The sequence below is a fragment of the Phyllobates terribilis genome, unplaced genomic scaffold, assembly GCF_046119375.1.
Source record: "Phyllobates terribilis strain yellow unplaced genomic scaffold, ASM4611937v1 Scaffold_13__5_contigs__length_258822181, whole genome shotgun sequence".
In the NCBI taxonomy this organism is placed as follows: Eukaryota; Metazoa; Chordata; class Amphibia; order Anura; family Dendrobatidae; genus Phyllobates; species Phyllobates terribilis.
Window position 1 is genome coordinate 92,099,806 of NW_027362773.1, and position 20,917 is coordinate 92,120,722.

Here is a 20,917-nt window from a genome sequence, read left to right on the forward strand (position 1 = left end):
GGTTCCTTCAGATATAATAAAGCTAATGTGTTTTACCTACATTAGAAAAAGTTATCATCAGGATGAAGTGAATTTGAAAGCGATGTCCACTTTCTTGATTTTTTTCTTTAAAAGGCACACAAAAGAGAGAAAACTTAATTCTCACTGATCATCACTTTCCTCCCCTTTTGACGTTGGTCTCCACTTCCTTGTCCTTCTTGACACGCCCAGAAATTGATTGCTCAGCCAATCAATTGCAGTGGTGACACGCCTCAGTCAGTGATTGGCTGCAGTGGTCATATGTCCCTGTGTAATTGCTGTAGCAGGAAGTAGTTACCAACAGGGGATTGAGCAGAGTCGTAACGGTAGCAGCAGCAGTGGATTGAAGTGACGAGCATTTTTTCCCCTCATTCTAAGCCATTCTTTTTTTTTTTTTGTTAAAGTGGACAACCCCTTTATTAACTGATGCATATGTGTTATACAAATCTGTAACAGTATTTTTAATTTTTTAATGATTTTTCCAACTCTGAATACAAATTATATAAATAATCCACTCTTTTTGTGAATACAGGTCTTATACTGAATTGTGTATCTCCATGATTACAGAACTCACGTGTTCCTTCCTAAGAGAGTTAGAAGAGTCCATCTAAGAAAAAAATTGTTTAGTTTGTTGTCTGCAACCGTGGAGACACGTAAGTCGGCATAGAATCTGTAAACCTTAAAACAAAGATTTTTTTTTAATCAAAACGGTTTACAAAGTTGTGTTTTTTTTATGTTGGAGGCATTGAAAAATGTTTTAAAAGTGCTAACAGTGGATGAAGAAGTTTCTGTGTCAAGGAGGTTTATGAAGCTGTAGAAATGAGTAGACATCTTTTCAGAGAATAAATAATTAGCGTATAGTTAAGAATGTGCAAGTAAAACCTGTCATCACTTAGGGAACATGAAGTACAGTACTATATACTAAAGTGGACTGGTCCTGTTAAATGTCCAGGGCAGCATATTATCCAAAGGCTTTTTATCCCCTGACTACAGCAGTTCTGCAGCTAGATTCCCATAGGCACATTCTGGTATGTACAAAAAAAGTCATTTTTGGTTTATATACACATTTACAACAATGAAAAACTTGTATATCCTATAAATTACATAAGGTCAGTGCAAGAAATACCCTGAGTAAAATCTTCCACAGTTTTAAAAGGTACAATAATGGTCATCAAGTTTTGTATAAATCGGCTCCTTTCATTACTAGACAGACTCGCAGAAACTTGAAAGAAAAAACATAAAATTTCTATAATATCCCTATGTGTATTCCATAGGACATTTAAAAACATTTTATAAAAAAATATCTAATTATTTTTGATAAAAACAGTAGTGCAAGTGAAAAAAGGTTTAGCCAATAGGAGCATCTAAAATTGTCATGGTTGCTAGAAGGGATACCTAGATTTTCCTTCACACAGGCTTTAATAAACGTCCATCGTTTATATAGTATGTAGAATTTTGCACAAAATTGCAAATATTTCACAAATATTTAAAAATATCTACTATAAAAAATTAAATTTGATTTGGTTAAAATTTCATGGAATGTTATATCTGTATAATATGTATAACATTTTTAGGTAGTGCAATGGCCATTGGATTGTTACAGAGTATCTTTGCCATTTTAACATAAGGTGTACTATATCTATCCAGCAGATTGTAAGAGTACATCCATGAATGGACAGTGACATTGTATTTTTTAAAAAATTATTTCTTGTATTTTTTGGCCCAAAACATGAAAAAAATAGTAATTCAAAGTGCAATTCCCTTTTTGGTACTATGATAGTTGTAAATCCAGAAATCCTAAGAGTCTTCCTTCTGAGAAGTTCCTTGATTAAAGGTTTGTCCTTTTAAAAGAAGAATTCTGATAGATCGCTGACATGTTTTGGTAGATCAGATCTGGATCATTCAACCTCGGAGCCTTGATAATATCCAGTGCACATTGATTTAGGAAAATGTATTGGCTCTGCAATGTAAAGGAATAATAAAGTGTTAGATACAAACCTTTAAGGTGCGACGGATTAAATCTACTTTACAGATCCTGAGAATAAAGGGGATTAAGCACTGGCTAATACTCCATCTAATCTAATGCTTCCCTGCACGTAAGGTCAAATGTAGCCGTGCTGCAGTCCTCTGCAGAGCTGGGTGGCCAGGTGTCGCTGTGTAGGGAAGAATTGGGAAGGGGAGCCAGCATTGCAAACCCTTCATTCTTAGGATGGTCCCTTAGGTCAGACCCCTCACCAAATCATAATGCCATATACTTACAGTAAATAACCTGATAAGCAAAACTAAATGTAATATGATGTACTTGTTGCCAGTCAAAGGAGTTTTCACAAGAAACACTTTTTGCTTAACTCATTGGAAAACTTGCTTACATTGAGCGAGATTTATCAAGTTAAATACAACATACAGTAATTCTTGAGGATTTTTTACCCCAAAAAATGGCTAATATGGCTTTCACCATATTTTTTAGTGTTGTAGACACTTTACATTTCTTTATCAGACAAGGTGGAAATTTCTGGTACAAAGTAAGTCAATTAATAAGTTGTGTAAACATAGACTCGATAGTCTAAAAATGTGCCAGATTTATCAAATAACATGAACCACTATGATAAATCTGGAACATTTTAAGACAGTCTAGTCTAAATTTGCACTGTCTATGGATTAGTTAGTATTCATAAATATGGGCTATTAAAATTCGGCTGCAAAATTGGTGCCGTTAAGGCTAAATCCATACTGCATTTCAAATGTACTTACTGTAAGATGGATTCAAGCATTTACTGTACTATTTATCTACTATAGAACTGCATGTTTAAATATATAACTACTATAATACTGCCCCCTATGTACAAGAATATAACTACTATAATACTGCCCCCTATGTACAAGAATATAACTACTATAATACTGCTCCTATGTACAAGAATATAACTACTATAATACTGCTTCTATGTATAAAAATATAACTACTATAATACTGCCTCTATGTACAAGAATATAACTACTATAATACCGCTCCCTATATACAAGAATATAACTACTATAATACTGCTCCTATGTACAAGAATATAACTACTATAATACTGTCCCCTGTATACAAGAATATAACTACTATAATACTGCTCCTATGTACAAGAATATAACTACTATAATACTGCTCCTATGTACAAGAATATAACTACTATAATACTGCTCCTATGTACAAGAGTATAACTACTATAATACTGCCCCCTATGTACAAGAATATAACTACTATAATTCTGCTCATATGTACAAGAATATAACTACTATAATACTGCTCCTATGTACAAGAATATAACTAATATAATACTGCTCCCTATGTACAAGAATATAACGACTGTAATACTGCTCCTATATACAAGAATATAACTACTATAATACTGCTACTATGTACAAGAATATAACTACTATAATACAGCCCCCTATGTACAAGAATATAACTACTATAATACCGCTCCCTATATACAAGAATATAACGACTGTAATACTGCTCCTATATACAAGAATATAACTACTATAATACTGCTCCTATGTACAAGAATATAACTACTATAATACTGCCCCCTATGTACAAGAATATAACTACTATAATACCGCTCCCTATATACAAGAATATAACGACTGTAATACTGCTCCTATATGCAAGAATATAACTACTATAATACTGTCCCCTGTATACAAGAATATAACTACTATAATACTGCCCCCTATGTACAAGAATATAACTACTATAATACTGCTTCTATGTATAAGAATATAACTACAATAATACTGCTCCTATCTACAAGAATATAACTACTATAATACTGCTCCTATCTACAAGAATATAACTACTATAATACTGCTCCTATGTACAAGAATATAACTACTATAATACTGCTCCTATGTACAAGAATATAACTACTATAATACTGCTCCTATGTACAAGAATATAACTACTATAATACTGCTCCCTATGTACAAGAATATAACGACTGTAATACTGCTCCTATATACAAGAATATAACTACTATAATACTGCTCCTATGTGCAAGAATATAACTACTATAATACTGCTTCTATGTACAAGAATATAACTACTATAATACTGCTCCTATGTACAAGAATATAACGACTGTAATACTGCTCCTATATACAAGAATATAACTACTATAATACTGCTCCTATGTACAAGAATATAACTACTATAATACTGTCCCCTATGTACAAGAATATAACTACTATAATACTGCCCCTATGTACAAGAATATAATTACTATAATACTGCCCCCTATATACAAGAATATAACTACTATAATACTGCCCCCTATGTACAAGAATATAATTACTATAATACTGCCCATATGTACAAGAATATAACTACTATAATACTGCTCCTATGTACAAGAATATAACTACTATAATACTGCCCCCTATATACAAGAATATAACTACTATAATACTGCCCCCTATGTACAAGAATATAATTACTATAATACTGCCCATATGTACAAGAATATAACTACTATAATACTGCTCCTATGTACAAGAATATAACTACTATAATACTGCCCCTATGTACAAGAATATAATTACTATAATACTGCCCATATGTACAAGAATATAACTACTATAATACTGCTCCTATGTACAAGAATATAACTACTATAATACTGCTCCTATGTACAAGAATATAACTACTATAATACTGCCCATATGTACAAGAATATAACTACTATAATAATAATAATAATAATAATAATAATCTACTATACTAATGACCTCTATAATCAGGATTATTACTACTATGATACACAAATACAATTATACAGTATATCATTAGACCATGGGCATGTGAAATCAGGGAAATTTCATCCACTTACTTCAGTTTGGACCATTAATCCTCGGTGCATCCGGAGATCATAAACTACTCCATACACATCTATTTGGCTTTCAGCTTCAATTTGTTGCATAACACGATCAAGTGCTATCAAAGTGCCCGTCCTGCCCACTCCAGCGCTAAGAAAAGAAACAGCAACAACATACATAAACAGCAGATAAATTGCACAATGAAGATTTCTCTTTCACAAAAAAGACATTATATTGTATTATAATCTGACTTGAGACACCGGTGAAAAAAAAAATCAATGGAGTCGCAAGATACATGGCATTCTGCAAGGTTGGGTGTACAGGTGGGATACAACTGTGTAATCCAATAGGTGAAGAAAACCTTGGCACTATAAATATATGGGTTTATAAAGAGGATTATTTAATGTGTAGATAATTCAAAATATACATGTGACATTCTGTCCTACCCCTAAGGCCTTCATCAGAAATATGGACTGCATAGCAAATGTTCAGAATATCAGAATATATGGGGCAGAAGTGCTCACAAAGAAGCCGCATGCCTTTTGTTTTGGCACTAATAGTATCTTTTTCACATGTCAGAAGATACAGGAAAGTTCATTTTTCACAGATTTAGGCACATCAGTGTGACAGTTCTTTAGCATTTAGTTAGTACATGAATGCAAAGTAAAGATCAGAGAGAATTTTAAAGGTGATGATTATAGGGTACCAGAGGGTTTTAATATTATACAAGGGCCTAATGAAGTTCCTCAGACTGGCCATCTCTGTACTCCTTGTAAGCCATGCCAATATATAAGTATTGCAATAAATGATACCAGCAATCAATTGACTACAGAGTTCAGTCTCCTAGTGAATTTAAAAAATTAACAAGTAAAATTAAATGTAAAAATATTAAAAATGATCTTTCCCCCCAATACTAAATGCTTTATTGTGTCACAAAATAATAAAGCACGCAATTTTAGACCAGGAATCTTAAGAACCCATGATATAAAACTATCTTTATCTGGCACAGTTAGTTAAAGACAATGCCAATGTTTTTGTACCACCAGCCTGAAGGAAAAAAAAAAAAAAGATAGAAATAAAAAGTGATCAAAATGTATATGTACTCCAAAATAACATCTACTGCCTGTCCAGCAAAAAAACAACAAAACAAAACAAAAAAACCCATAAAATATATGGAAACAAAAAAGTTTTACACTATGTTCCAAAAACATTTTGAAAAGGATTTATATTGTGCAAAAGTAGTAAAATATAGAAACTATATAAATATTAATACTGATGTGCAGAACAAAAACATCATGTCATTTATACTGCACGCTGTGAAAGAAATGAAATCCAAAATAAGTTAATGGCCCAAAGTTAATGGATTCGGAAGTAATTGTGAGCAATCCAAATCTTTGGACGCCCATGGACAAAACAACTTGTGTTATTTGTGTGGAAGTGACACTAGATGAGAAAAAAACAGTCTACTGGTAGCAGGGAAAACATACAGCCATAATGTATTAAAAATTGGAAATAGAAGGACAATCACAACAGTAAATCCTCCACAGACTGCTGAAATACTTGATAAAGACCATACTTGATAAAGACCGGCGAACGGTCGAAACGTTGTAATCTGGCGGAATAAACTACAATTTTGATATCTTGAACACCCTGGATTGGACGCTGTTTTTTCTTTTATATGCTGAAATAAGAGCATCAAACACCATCCCAACAGTCCCTTCTGTACAGTGCCCAAATAACGCCACCATACAAATCCCAAATAATACTAATTCGGAGGAGAGTGATAGCAACTATTATTATTTAACGGCCTTCTGCTCGATCTCGAGCCATGGCAACTTGAAGGATGAAAACTCAATAGGAAGATAGATCTTGCGCAAGCCTAGATAGATCCACCAGGGTCTTCTACGCTGTTATCTTGATAGTATCAAGCCATTGGGTTGCTGGTCTTCCTCTTTGCCTTGTTCCTTCTTTTCTTCCGCCCATGATGTCCTTCTCCAGTGATTGCTCTTTTCGTATGATGTGTCCAAAATAGGTAAGTCGTAGCATGGTGGTCCTTGCTTCCAGTGACATGTCTGGCTTGATTTGTTCCAAAATTGATTTGTTTTTCTTGCCATCCATGGGATTGATAACATCCTTCTCCAGCACCACATTTCGAAGGCGTTAATTCTTCTTCTGTCTTGTTTCTTTATCGTCCAGGTTTCACATCCGTATGTTACCACAGAAAAGACCAGACTAAGTATGAGCCATGTCTTCGTCGCATGTGAAATGGTCCTCAATTTGAAGACTTTGTCCAGTGACTTCACTTTTGATTTGCCCATCGCTATTCTCCTATTGACTTCCGGTGTCATTGCTCCATCTTGAGTTATCATCGATCCGAGTAGGTTGAAGTCCTTTACAATTTCCAGTTAGTCGCCGTTTATCTCACATATTTCCCGGTCGTACCAGGCAGTAGTGAATATCTTTGTCTTTTTTGTGTTGAGTACGAGTGTTCGAGCTTTCCATCTTGACACTCTATAATAAGTTTTTCATTACATCTATGCTTGTCGCTATCAATGTTGTATCATCTGCTTATTTAAGATTGTCGATGATTTGTCCAGCAATTTTGGTTCCTTCTTCTCATAGCATTTAGCCAAGTGCAATAACAGTGGTCATTCCCTCAGCAAACAAACTCCAGCTGTCTTCACTTGGACTAGTTTATATGGTCCCCCTCATACAGTACATATCAAAAGTTTGGACACACCTTCTCATTTAAAGATTTTTCTGTATTTTCTTGACTATGAAAATTGTACATTCACACTGAAGGCATCAAAACTATGAATTAACACATGTGGAATTATATACTTATCAAAAAAGTGTGAAACTACTGAAAATATGTCTTATATTCTAGGTTCTTCAAAGTAGCCACCTTTTGCTTTGATGACTCCTTTGCACACTCTTGGCATTCTCTTGATGAGCTTCAAGAGGTAGTCACCGGAAATGGTCTTCCAACAATCTTGAAGGAGTTCCCAGAGATGCTTAGCACTTGTTGGCCCTTTTGCCTTCACTCTGCGGTCCAGCTCACCTCAAACCATCTCGATTGGGTTCAGGTCTGGTGACTGTGGAGGCCAGGTCATATAGCGTAGCACCCCATCACTCTCCTTCTTGGTCAAATAGCCCTTACACAGCCTGGAAGTGTGTTTGGGGTCATTGTCCTGTTGAAAAATAAATGATGGTCCAACTAAACGCAAACCGGATGGAATAGCATGCTGCAGCAAGATGCTGTGGTAGCCATGCTGGTTCAGTATGCCTTCAATTTTGAATAAATCCCCAACAGTGTCACCAGTAAAGCCCCCCCACACCATCACACCTCCTCCTCCATGCTTCACGGTGGGAACCAGGCATGTAGAGTCCATCCGTTCACCTTTTCTGCGTCGCACAAAGACACGGTGGTTGTAACCAAAGATCTCAAATTTGGACTCATCAGACCAAAGCACAGATTTCCACTGGTCTAATGTCCATTCCTTGTGTTCTTTAGCCCAAACAAGTCTCTACTGCTTGTTGCATGTCCTTAGCAGTGGTTTCCTAGCAGCTATTTTACCATGAAGGCCTGCTGCACAAAGTCTCCTCTTAACAGTTGTTGTAGAGATGTGTCTGCTGCTAGAACTCTGTGTGGCATTGACCTGGTCTGTAATCTGAGCTGCTGTTAACCGGCGATTTCTGAGGCTGGTGACTCGGATAAACTTATCCTCAGAAGCAGAGGTGACTCTTGGTCTTCCTTTCCTGGGGCGATCCTCATGTGAGCCAGTTTCTTTGTAGCGCTTGATGGTTTTTGCAACTGCACTTGGGGACACTTTCAAAGTTTGCCCAATTTTTCGGACTGACTGACCTTCATTTCTTAAAGTAATGATGTCCACTCGTTTTTCTTTACTTAGCTGCTTTTGTCTTGCCATAATACAAATTCTAACAGTCTATTCAGTGGGACTATCAGCTGTGTATCCACCTGACTTCTGCACAACACAACTGATGGTCCCAACCCCATTTATAAGGCAAGAAATCCCACTTATTAAACCTGACAGGGTACTCCTGTGAAGTGAAGACCATTTCTGGTGACTACCTCTTGAAGCTCATCAAGAGAATGCCAAGAGTGTGCAAAGCAGTCATCAAAGCAAAAGGTGGCTACTTTGAAGAACCTAGAATATAAGACATATTTTCAGTTGTTTCACACCTTTTTGTTAATTATATAATTCCACATGTGTTAATTCATAGTTTTGATGCCTTCAGTGTGAATGTACAATTTTCATAGTCAAGAAAATAAAGAAAAATCTTTAAATGAGAAGATGTGTCCAAACTTTTGGTCTGTACTATATGTTAATTTGACGATCCCTCATTATCCAAGCCATGCACATACCTGCAGTGAACCACCATAGGTGAACGCACTGAGTCGTCATTTGTCACGTATTCACGGACTAAATTTCTAAATTCTATCAGAACATTGGTTGCTTTTGGAACGCCGTGGTCTGGCCAAGCTGTAAAATGGAAATGCCGGACTGCTTTACTCTGTCTGGTCTGCATCTAAAAACAAAAAAAAGAAAAGAAAAAACGTTTGAAATAGTAAATATGCAGTGGTGCATGGGGAAAGGTTCCAGATAGTCAATCAACTTCAAGCCATTGCTCTCATGCAATAGGTTTATTTTTGCAATAATTTTTCAAAACCTTGGTTTCGTGACTGTATCATCACATACATGGTCTGATATAATTTTTTTCCGGCCTTATTTTGTTATATAAATCGGTTCCCGAGAGGAAACAAAAGTAATGATAATATATGCAGCTTGTCAAGAATAAAGCGCTTTGAAAACATTCTTCAGCCATCTGTCCGTGACAATTAAATTACCATTTTCTCAGAAGCCATACCTGTGAATATACATTTATATAGCGCATATGTCATCAAAGCACATTGCGGCGATGATTGTGACTTTAGAAAACGCAGCAAAGAACTAGTTGTCAGAAAGTCTTCTGCCTGCTTTGTTGGATTGTATAGGTAATGCATCAGTAAACCTTTGTTACTTAACTATTATTTACACCTCTTAAAGGGATAAAAAGTAATGGATTTGGGATAACTGACTGATTTCTGTAGTTCTGACAGCTGGGACACCCCCCCAGCGATCCTGAGAACAGTGCTTCATTGTCAGGAATGGACCTCAAGCAATCAATATTGAAACGGGATAACTTTTCTTTTTGGTAAGAACCCTTTAAAATATAGGTGGGTCAATTAATAATGATTAAAAATAAATGTCCGTATAATTCTCTATTCAGAATTGTTTTCATTATTATATAGTGGTTTATTTGCTGTAAATTGTTTGCAAATCCTGCAAACATTGTTAGGCGAGTGCAGACCATATGAAAATGAACAAGAAATCCCTTTAGCGCACCACCAACGTGTTTCGCATTCTATACTGGGTCATCAGGTACTGGCGCTGGAAGAAAACGTACTCACAGGAAGACATTGCCACATTCAAACAAGGAACCTTCACATTCAAGTTGGCTCTCACCTCTGCTAAACAAGACTATCTCACCACCACTGTATCTTCTTTATCCTACAACCCCAAACATCTATTCAACACCTTTAACTCACTCCTCCAACCTCCTCTGCCCCCTCCATCCCCACTCATCTCTGCAGAAGACTTTGCCGCACATTTCAAAAATAAGATCGACCAAACAAGGCAAATCTTTACTGCCCACGCTCCACAACCCCTACATATAAAAGACCACTGCCCCCCATAACCTTACTCCCCACCATCACTGAAGGAGAACTTACTCATCTCCGCTCAAAATCACATCTCACTGCACTCGACTCCATCCCATCTCACCTCCCCGCAAACCTCACCACCAGGCTTATCTCGGCCCTAATCCACCTCTTCAACCTATCGCTAAATTTTGGTACCTTCCCCTCTGCTTTCAAGCATGCCGCGGTCACACCTATCCTGAAGACATCCCTAGATCCGACCTCTACGTCCAGCTATCGTCCTACTACAATATCCTCCTCTGTGGCCTCCCAGCTAACATGCTCGCACCTCTTCAATCTGTCCTTAACTCTGCTGCCCGACTAATTCACCTTTCTTCATGCTACTCCTCTACTCCCCTCTGCAAATCCCTTCATTGGCTCCCAATTCCCCAATGTATCCATTCAAATTACTAACATTGACCGGCAAAGCTATCCATAAACTTTCTCTTCCGTATATCTCTGAACTAATCTCCCGGTATCTTACAACACGTAACCTCCAATATTTGTATTTGTAACCCCTTGTCATGCACAACACCATGGAATCAATGATGCACTAAAAATAAATAAATAATAATAATATTATGGTGTCTGAGACACTACAGAAATGGTAACAGATGCGCTGAACATTGACTTTTTCAGTGTCACAGACACGCGGTAACGTGTAACTGAGTCATGTGACCCAAAGACTTAGCGCTTCCTCATTCAGTCCCATTGTTAGTCACTTTGATTCTGCCTTATCACATTGCTTGAGGGGCATCATGATATGTGATATGATCTTGGGGAGTCCCACCAGAGTGAAGTACTTGGTTATATCTGTTAGCCTTCTAGATAATCCATTTTTTGTAATAGGTAGGATTCCCAGCAATTATACCTTTTAAAACTGTTCTTCTGCATTGGGACATGAAGCAATAAAAGTCTGGTACTCACATCCACTAATATAAAATCTCTGGTGGTCCAGTCCTGTAGAACATTTTCATCGTTCATGGATATAGAAAGGTTACCATAAATCCTTGCACTTCTCTGGGGCCAATATTCTTCACATTTAACCTAAAATATTATAAGATACAATAGAGTTATCTTTTAGTCCTCTGTTGCTTATAAAGTACCAACATGTATCACAGCGCTGCCTATCTGAGACATAATGGCAACACGTAGCATATGCATCTACTTTATGGATCAATAGTATAGATCATTCTCGCAGCCTCTAACTAAGCAACTAAGATCGGACCGAGAAATATTTGCAAAACTGCACTTATGTATGATTTCATGTAATTCATTGTAGATACATTTCAAAAACTGTAGACAAAAGAAGATCATATCATTTGATGACCTTTGTTAAGTCCCTAATACAGCTGCTCATATATAATTAAAATATTCCAGTCATTAAAAAAAATAAAAAAAACAAACAAGTGATGTACATAAGCTTTAACTTAATTGTTTTACCTTTCCGAGTTCAACACATTTGGTGAGCATAATTACGGCCTTAACATCCTTTTCCCAAATCATACGCCAGAAATCATTGACAGTCCTTGGTAGAGGACCCTGTGCTGCAATAAACTCTTTTGGAGAATTGTAACCCTGCAAAAGAGACAAGGAGAACAATATATACTGTTTATGTCTTATTATGATGTATAGATCTACACTATATGGAGAAAAGTATGTGCCCCCTCCACATCCCAACTACAGGACCTTTTCTGACCTCCCAGTCTACATCCATAGATATTAATATGGAGTAGGCCTCTCTGCAGAGATAACGGCCCCCTCTCTTCTCTTTCTACAAGATTTTGCAAGCGTCTGAGGCAATTTTTGCCCCTTCATCCAGCAGAGCATTTGTGAGGTCAGACCCTGATGTTGGAGGACACATGGCTCTCTGGACTGTTGCATAAGAGGAGTCCGCACTTGAATTTTTTTTTCAAAATTGCTTTCAATAGTGATTTTGCCCTGAAAAGCAAAATCTGCCGTGTCCTAGCTTTCCATCCAGACAGAATCGTCCTAGACAGAAGCCATAGCCGGTCAGAGTATGTTACTGACAAGGGTATGTTTCCACACTGTGAAAAAACAGTGAAAATCTACTATAAATTACAATGTGCTTGAGAATTTAAGAAATCTCAAGCAGATTGTGCAAAAAATATCAACAGTGTAGATTGGCCAGCACTGCAGATTTAAAGGAAAACTGTCAAGTGCAAAAATGCTGTTTGCATATAGGGTTAATCTGCAGGAAGGATGCATTAAAATGCTACCCGTCCGCCTAATTTAAAGTATGGCTACGGGTAGGAAATTAACTTATATCCTCCACTCTGGCTTTCAGTTATAGTAACATGCATGGAGTGGATACAATGAGCGGCGGCTGTAACCATTCCTCAGTACTTTGACATAATGCTCAGCAGAGTATATGTGCAGCGTGTATTTTCGCAGAGCAACCTGTCAATCAAACTGCCGGGGACTGATTATTACTAGTGATGATCGAGCATGCTCGCTACTGCTCGGTGTTCGCCCGAGCATCTCACAGCTCGAGATGCTTGGCGAGTATTTCTGGCGTTGCTCGGTGGGAGCTCGGGTCTCCTCCCTGCATGTTTGGCGCTTTTTACAGAGCCAATGAACATGCAGGAATAGTCTGCCATACACTGTAATGCCGCAGCCATGTTGGTTGTGGCATTACAGTGGTTGGCTGGCCGCACAGCGTCATCAGGTCTATATCAGACCTGGCGCCGCCATGCTCGTCACAGTCACTCCGGAATCAGGCAGAGCTAGGGAGAGATTTGCTTGTTTCTAGTTAGTGTAGGTATACCAGACTATACAGTTATATGAAAAAGTTTGGGCACCCCTATTAATCTTAAGCTTAATGTTTTATAAAAATTGGTGTTTTTGCAACAGCTATTTCAGTTTGATATATGTAATAACTGTTGGACACAGTAATGTTTCTGCCTTGAAATGAGGTTTATTGTACTAACAGAAAATGTGCAATCTGCATTCAAACAAAATTTGTCAGGTGCATAAGTATGGGCACCCTTATCATTTTCTTGTTTTAAATACTCCTACCTACTTTTTACTGACTTACTAAAGCACTTTTTTTGGTTTTGTAACCTCATTGAGCTTTGAACTTCATAGCCAGGTGTATGCAATCATGAGAAAAGCTACTTAAAGTGGCCACTTGCAAGTTGTTCTCCTGTTTGAATCTCCTCTGAAGAGTGGCATCATGGGCTTCTCAAAACAACTGTCAAATGATCTGAAAACAAAGATTATTCAACATAGTTGTTCAGGGGAAGGATACAAAAAGCTGTCTCAGAGATTTAACCTGTCAGTTTCCACTGTGAGGAACATAGTAAGGAAATGGAAGAACACAGGGACAGTTCTTGTTAAGGCCAGAAGTGGTAGGCCAAGAAAAACATCAGAAAGGCAGAGAAGAAGAATGGTGAGATCAGTCAAGGACAATCCTCAGACCCCCTCCAGAGAGCTGCAGCATCAACTTGCTGCAGATGGTGTCACTGTGCATTGGTCAACTATAAAACGCACTTTGCACAAGGAGAAGCTGTATGGGAGAGTGATGTGAAAGAAGCCATTTCTGCAAGCACGCCACAAACAGAGTCGGCTGAGGTATGCAAAAGCACATTTGGAGAAGCCAATTTCTTTTTGGAAGAAGGTCATGTGGACTGATGAAACCAAGATTGAGTTGTTTGGTCATACAAAAAGGCGTTATGCATGGCGGCAAAAAAACACAGCATCCCAAGAAAAACACTTGCTACCCACAGTAAAATTTGGTGGAGGTTCCATCATGCTTTGGGGCTGTGTGGCCAATGCCGGCACCGGGAATCTTGTTAAAGTTGAGGGACGCATGGATTCCACTCAGTATCAGCAGATTCTTGACAATAATGTTCAGAAATCAGTGATAAAGTTGAAGTCACACAGGGGATGGATCTTTCAGCAAGACAATGATCCAAAACACCGCTCCAAATCTACTCAGGCATTCATGCAGAGGAACAATTACAATGTTCTGGAATGGCCATCCCAGTCCCCAGACCTGAATATCATTGAACATCTGTGGGATCATTTGAAGAGGGCTGTCCATGCTCGGCGACCATCAAACTTAACTGAACTGGAATTGTTTTGTAAAGAGGAATGGTCAAAAATACCTTCATCCAGGATCCAGGAAATCATTAAAAGCTACAGGAAGCGACTAGAGGCTGCTATTTTTGCAAAAGGAGGATCTACTAAATATTAATGTCACTTTTCTGGTGAGGTGCCCATACTTATGTACCTGTCAAATTTTGTTTGAATGCAGAGTGCACATTTTCTGTTAGTACAATAAACCTCATTTCAAGGCAGAAACATTACTGTGTCCAACAGTTATTACATATATCAAACTGAAATAGCTGTTGCAAAAACACCAATTTTTATAAAACATTAAGCTTAAGATTAATAGGGGTGCCCAAACTTTTTCATATAACTGTACTAGAGACACATATCCATCTCAACTAACAGTCCTTCTGAGCTGCAGAGATATCAGTGCTAGGCAGGCAGGGTATATAGCAGGCTGCAGTGCACGTAGCAAGAGGGTCCATTCCAATTCTGTCTGCTGCTTTTACTGATATTTGTAGAAATAGCCCCAGGTTTCATGGGCCAGGAATAATTTTTTTTTTAATTTTAATCCTGATTATTTAAAAAGCAATCCAGAGAACACCGTTTTCCTGCGCCATTTGCTTGTTGGCACTGCAGAATACAGCCAGGTCCTTTTCATATTACAGCGCTAAAAATCCAGCTATTTAAAACTGGTTTGTCCGTCACACGGATCACATATAATTCTGTTGAAAATATTGCCATTTCTGGCCTCCATTGAAATTTTGTTTCAGTGGTGTCAGTGAAGCAATTGACACCAGTTTGCTGTAAAAAATAGTTACTTACAGGCCAGCTATTTAAAACTGTGGTTTGTCCGTCACACGGATCACATATAAGTTTGCTCCAAATTCAGCTATTTGTAGTGAGTGTGGAAGATATTGTTCTCCATTTAAAATGGGCAAGGCAAATGGCAAGGGATGGGGAACTGGACGTGATGGTGATGGTGCATGCAGAAGCCAACGCTGTGGGCAAGCTGAAATTATGCCACAACAAACACGCACATCTTCTCGCTCGACCTTCCTGTCCAAATTAATAGGGGACCGCAGAACACCACTGTTGAACACAGAGCAGTGTGAAAAGGTTATTGGTTGGATAGCAGATAATGCTTCCAGTCACTTAGCCACCACCACCACCACCCTGTCTTCCACACGGTCAAGTCTCAGTAGCCGTGAGTCTGGACCGCATATTCCTCACCCTGATCCTCCTTCCTCCCAACATGCCGAGCGCCCGGAGACAACTGATCTCACACTCCGAAGATCTGTTCACTTTTTGATTTATAGATTCGGGCCTCTTGCCTGGTCCACTTGAAGCAGGGCAAGAGGAGATCGCATGTAGCGATGCCCAAATATTTGAGCAGCCACGGTCATACGAAGGCGACGATGGGAAAGTGTCGCAAGAGGTGGACGATGATGAGACACAATTGCCAGAAAGTCAGGAGGAGGACCAGAGACAGGAAGTGGAAGTGGAAGACGAGGTGGTGGATGATATAGTAACTGACCCAACCTGGCATAAGAACATGCAGAGCGAGGAAAGAAGCACACAGGGAGAGGGAGTCAGAGCACTCCAACAGGCAGGAAGAAGCAGTGTGGTGGCCGCAGACAGAAGGCGGGCAACCGTTGCCCCGTAACACCAACACAACGGAAGTTGCCGGTACAACTGTTAGGCCTTCCCGAGTCTGGTTGTTTTTTAAAGACTCTGCCAATAACCCCAATAAGGCCGTTTGCACCACCTGCCAGGCCATCATCAGCAGGGCTAGCAAAACTACCAGCCTCACAACCATCTGCATGATCAGGCACATGGCAGCAAAGCACCAGACTTTATGGGCCGAACCCCAGGGTCCAGGAACAGTGTCTGCAGGTGACACCACTGGTTCTTCCGCTGTTGTGCATGCAAGCCAATCCCCTGTCTATAGTGCATGCAAAGATGCCTCCTGTCCTGAACCTGTCGTTGCACACCTTCAACTAGCACCATCAGCAAGAACGTCCTTGTCCCAGCGCAGTGTTCAGTTGTCCATACCCCAGTCCTTGGAACGCAAGCGCAAATACGCAGCCAATGCCCCACAGGCCACACTACTAAATTCCCACATTTTAAAACTGCTTGCGCTTGAAATGTTGCCTTTTAGGCTCGTGGAGACGGAAGCTTTCCACAACCTGATGGCGGCAGCTGTCCCTTGGTACTCGGTCCCCAGCCGCCACTATTTCTCCCGATGTGCCGACCCCGCATTACGCAAGCACGTGTCCCAAAACATTAGCCATGCCCTCAACAATGCAGTTACAGGGAAAGTCCACCTAACCAAGGACACGTGGACGAGTGCTTGTGGGCAGAGACGGTACATCTCACTGACGGCACACTGGGTTAACATAGTGGAAGCCGGGACCCAGTCAGACCTTGGGACAGAACACATCCTCCCGACACCGAGGATTGCGGGCCCCAGATCAATCAGGGTTGCCCCCACAGTCTACAGCTCCTGCACCTCATCCTCCTCAGCCTCTATCTCCGAAATGACCACATCAGTCACAAGCTGGAAGCACTGCAGCACTGCCTCAGCCAAGCGGCAACAGGCTGTGCTGAAGCTAATATGCTTAGTTGACAAACCGCACAATGCTGAAGAGTTGTGGACAACTCTGAAAGAGCAGGTAGATCTGTGTCTGACACCGCTGAACCTACAGCCAGGCATGGTCGTGTGTGATAATGGCCAGAACCTGGTGGCGGCTCTGGGGTGAGGCGAACTCACACATGTACCATGCCTGGCCTATGTGTTTAACCTCGTGGTTCAGCGGCTTCTCAAAGCCTACCCGGAGCTGCCGGATCTGCTTGTTAAAGTACGCCGCCTGTGTGCCCATTTTAGAAAGTCAGCTACAGCTTCCACCGCCCTTGCCATGCTTCAGCAGCGTTTGCCACTTCCAGCTCACCGACTGGTGTGTGATGTCCCCACACGTTGGAACTCTACACTGCAGATGTTGGGAAGGATTTGGGAGCAGAAGAGGGCAGTTGTTGACTACCAGCATCAACAAGGCCATCGGTATTCAGTTTAGACTTCACACATAAGACCTCAGGGGTGGACATGGATGTCAGACTTTGAGGACTCCACCAAGATGGTGAGCGGCGATGACGCCATAATTAGCGTCACCATCCCGCTTCTCTGTCTTCTGAAATGCTTTCTGCTCACAATCAAAGAGGATGCATTGTAGGCGGAGCACGATGAGATGGAGCAAGGAACCATACAGAGTGATTACACACAGCCAAGCGTCATCTCATCCCAGCATGGATTGGGTGACAATGAGGAAAAGGAGGAGGAGGAATAACAGGAGCTAGCTTCATGCGCTATAGACGGTATTACCTGCACAACTGTAATACCGTCTGTTCAGCATGGATGGCCTGAGGACAGAGAGGAGAGCATGGTCAATCATCCTCTTGGTGAGGTCACGGAAGTCTTGTCTATTAGCAGTCAGGCACGCATGGCTGAGTTTATGTTACGCTGCCTTTCCCGTGGTCCTCGCATTCTCCAAATTTTGGGTGACAGTCATTACTGGTTGGTGACACTTCTAGACCCACGCTACAAGGAGAACTTTATATCCCTTATTCCTGAGGCGGACAGGTATACAAAAATGGGGCAGTACCAGAAGGCCCTTGTTGCGGAACTATTAAAAAAATTCCCATCTGAAAAGAGGTCACAGTTCGTTGGACAACCAAGGAGTACAGCCGAGAGAGATACAACTCCAATCCAGCAGAGGCAGGGGAACACTGTCAAAGTTTTGGCAGAGTTTTCTCAGCCCCCCCCCATCGCACAGGCCCTGAGGCGCGGGGTACTCTCACAAGGAGTGCAAAGTTTGGGAAGATGCTGAGGGAGTACTTTGCCGACCGTGCCAACGTCCTCCGTGATTCCTCTGTGCCTTATAATTATTGAGTATCCAAGCTGGACATGTGGAATGAACTGGCTCTCTACGTCTTGGAGGTCCTGGCCTGCCCTGCCACTAGCGTTTTATCAGAGCGGGTTTTTAGTGCCGCTGGTGGAATTATAGCTGATAAGCGCATCCGCCTGTCAACTGAAAATGCTGACAGGCTGACTCTTATAAAAATTAACAAGGGCTGGATTTGGCCAGACTTCTCAACACCACCGAATGATAGCAGTGTAACAAACTCAAATCCAGTGTCTTTTTTTGGGAGGTGTCTTCCCATGCACCTTTTCACACCCACACATGGGTATACGCTTCCTGAGTTAAGCTATTTGCTCTTGTCCTCCTCCTTCTCCTCATCCTCCAACACCATATCACGAGGTTGACCGTGGTCCGTGATGCAACACCCACATAATTTTTTTAAAGGGTGTGAATTTTTTTTATACAGTATGTTCATGTATACCCCCCAGGGGTAAATGTTTGTCAGCCCATACGCTTAGTGCATGGGCATTATAAGTACAGAAGACCCGCTCCTTTCTAATGGGAACATTTTTTTGTGAGGCCCTCCTCCACATCTTTTCCAAGGTGCATTGAAGTGCCTCCCAATTTTTGGCAGCCGTTGCATTCACTGCATTGACAAACAATATGGGAGACCCACTTCCTAATAATGGGAACATTGTTTTCAGGAGGCCCTCTGACCTCCACGTCTCTTCCAAGGGGCATTGGAGTGCCTCCCAATTTTTGGCAGCCCTTGCATTCACTGCATAGGCAAACAGTATGGGAGACCCACTTCCTAATAATGGGAGCATTGTTTTCAGGAGGCCCTCCTCTAAGTCTCTTCAAAGGGGTATTGAGGTGCGTCCAAATTTTCAAAGAGTTATTGGGGTGCTTCCAAATTTTGGGCAGCCCTGCCCCTCACTGCATATGCAATAACAGTATAGGAAACCCACTCTTTAGTAATGGGAACAACAAAGCATAGCCGGCTGATGGCTCTCTAAGAATAGTGAGGGCCAACTGCTGGCCCTTTAAGAATAGTAAAGGCCGCCTGATGGCCCTATGAAAATAGGCTTTGAGACTTTCAGAGTCTGTTCTTCATAAATGAAACAGGATGTGTCTGATGATGTGCCACACACCACATGGCCTGATAAGGTTGGAAAATTTTAAAAAGACATCTCCCGGTGAATGCCTTTGTCACGGTTGAAAGCAATGCAAAAACGCATCAAAAACATGTGTGAACATAGCCTAAGGTGTGGAGGAGTATTTTTGGTTATTTATTTTGCCTTATATACAAGTCATTACCCTGGAAAGGATGTTCCTTAACATATTTCCCAGGAAAATGCATTTTGTTTTTGTATGTTTTATTGTGAGTCTGTAAAAGTGGCGTAATACCTCTGGCAACATTGTTCACAGCAGTGACCTGGGAGTCAGAAATACTTCCAGGGGTCTTCCCCATGCTGATCCCATGTAATTTGAGCACTGTTCCCATCGATTTGGGCAATTTTTAGGCCTTTTCAGACCGCCGGGGGGAGCCGCCTGAAAAATGCTTGAGTTTCCCATAGACTTACATTGGGCTCATTGCTCCGATCGAGCACCCGAGCATTCCAATTTGCTCGACCCGAGCATCCAGTACCCAAGCATTTTAATGCTCGCCCATCACTAATTATTACTGTCGCTCACAGTATAGTGAGTGGTGACTAACTGCTCCGTCTATAACTGAAAGTGAGTGTGTAGGATATAAGTTACTTTTCTTCCTTCCAGTAGCCGTGAATTCAGCGGCCAGGCAGCATTTTAACGCTATATACCTGCAGATTGACAACGATTTTTTTTAAGAAAACAGGTTCCTTTTAAAATCAATAGCACGTCAATTTGGATGTCAGTGTGTGCAGAGCGCTGCAGGAGGTCAACAGCTGAAATGCATGTGTAAGAATACCGTTATAGTGCATGCTCCTGCACTAAACTTTATGCTGCATAAATTGAGGTACACTTTGATAATTCATAAGATGGAAATATATATATATATATATATATATATATATATATATATACATGCAAAAATATGAAAACAGCACTCTTCTTTTGAAAAAAGCGATTTATTAACCCATAAGGGCTGATGCGACGTTTCGGCTCCAAATGTGAGAAAGGCACACATTTGGAGCTGAAACGTTGCATCAGCCCTTATGGGCTAATAAATCACTTTTTTGCTTTTTTCAAAAGAGGAGTGCTGTCTTCAAATTTTTGCATCTATTTAAAAGGTTAGGTATTTGCC

General features: G+C 40.3%; 1 protein-coding gene across 3 annotated transcripts in view; it reads right to left on the reverse strand.

The window, feature by feature from the left end:
• Positions 1-355: 355 nt before the first annotated feature.
• The window catches only part of LOC141173779 (receptor-type tyrosine-protein phosphatase beta-like), a 224,989-nt gene continuing 204,427 nt past the window's right edge, over positions 356-20,917 (reverse strand). For all 3 annotated transcript variants that reach the window (XM_073658196.1, XM_073658194.1, XM_073658195.1), the window contains 5 exons: positions 12,086-12,220; positions 11,570-11,689; positions 9,269-9,432; positions 4,896-5,031; positions 356-1,978 (listed from right to left, as the gene is read on the reverse strand). In XM_073658196.1, the coding sequence (XP_073514297.1) occupies positions 1,847-1,978; positions 4,896-5,031; positions 9,269-9,432; positions 11,570-11,689; positions 12,086-12,220 (687 nt within the window). In that variant the 3' untranslated portion in view covers positions 356-1,846. The remainder of the gene's footprint in view (positions 1,979-4,895; positions 5,032-9,268; positions 9,433-11,569; positions 11,690-12,085; positions 12,221-20,917) is intronic.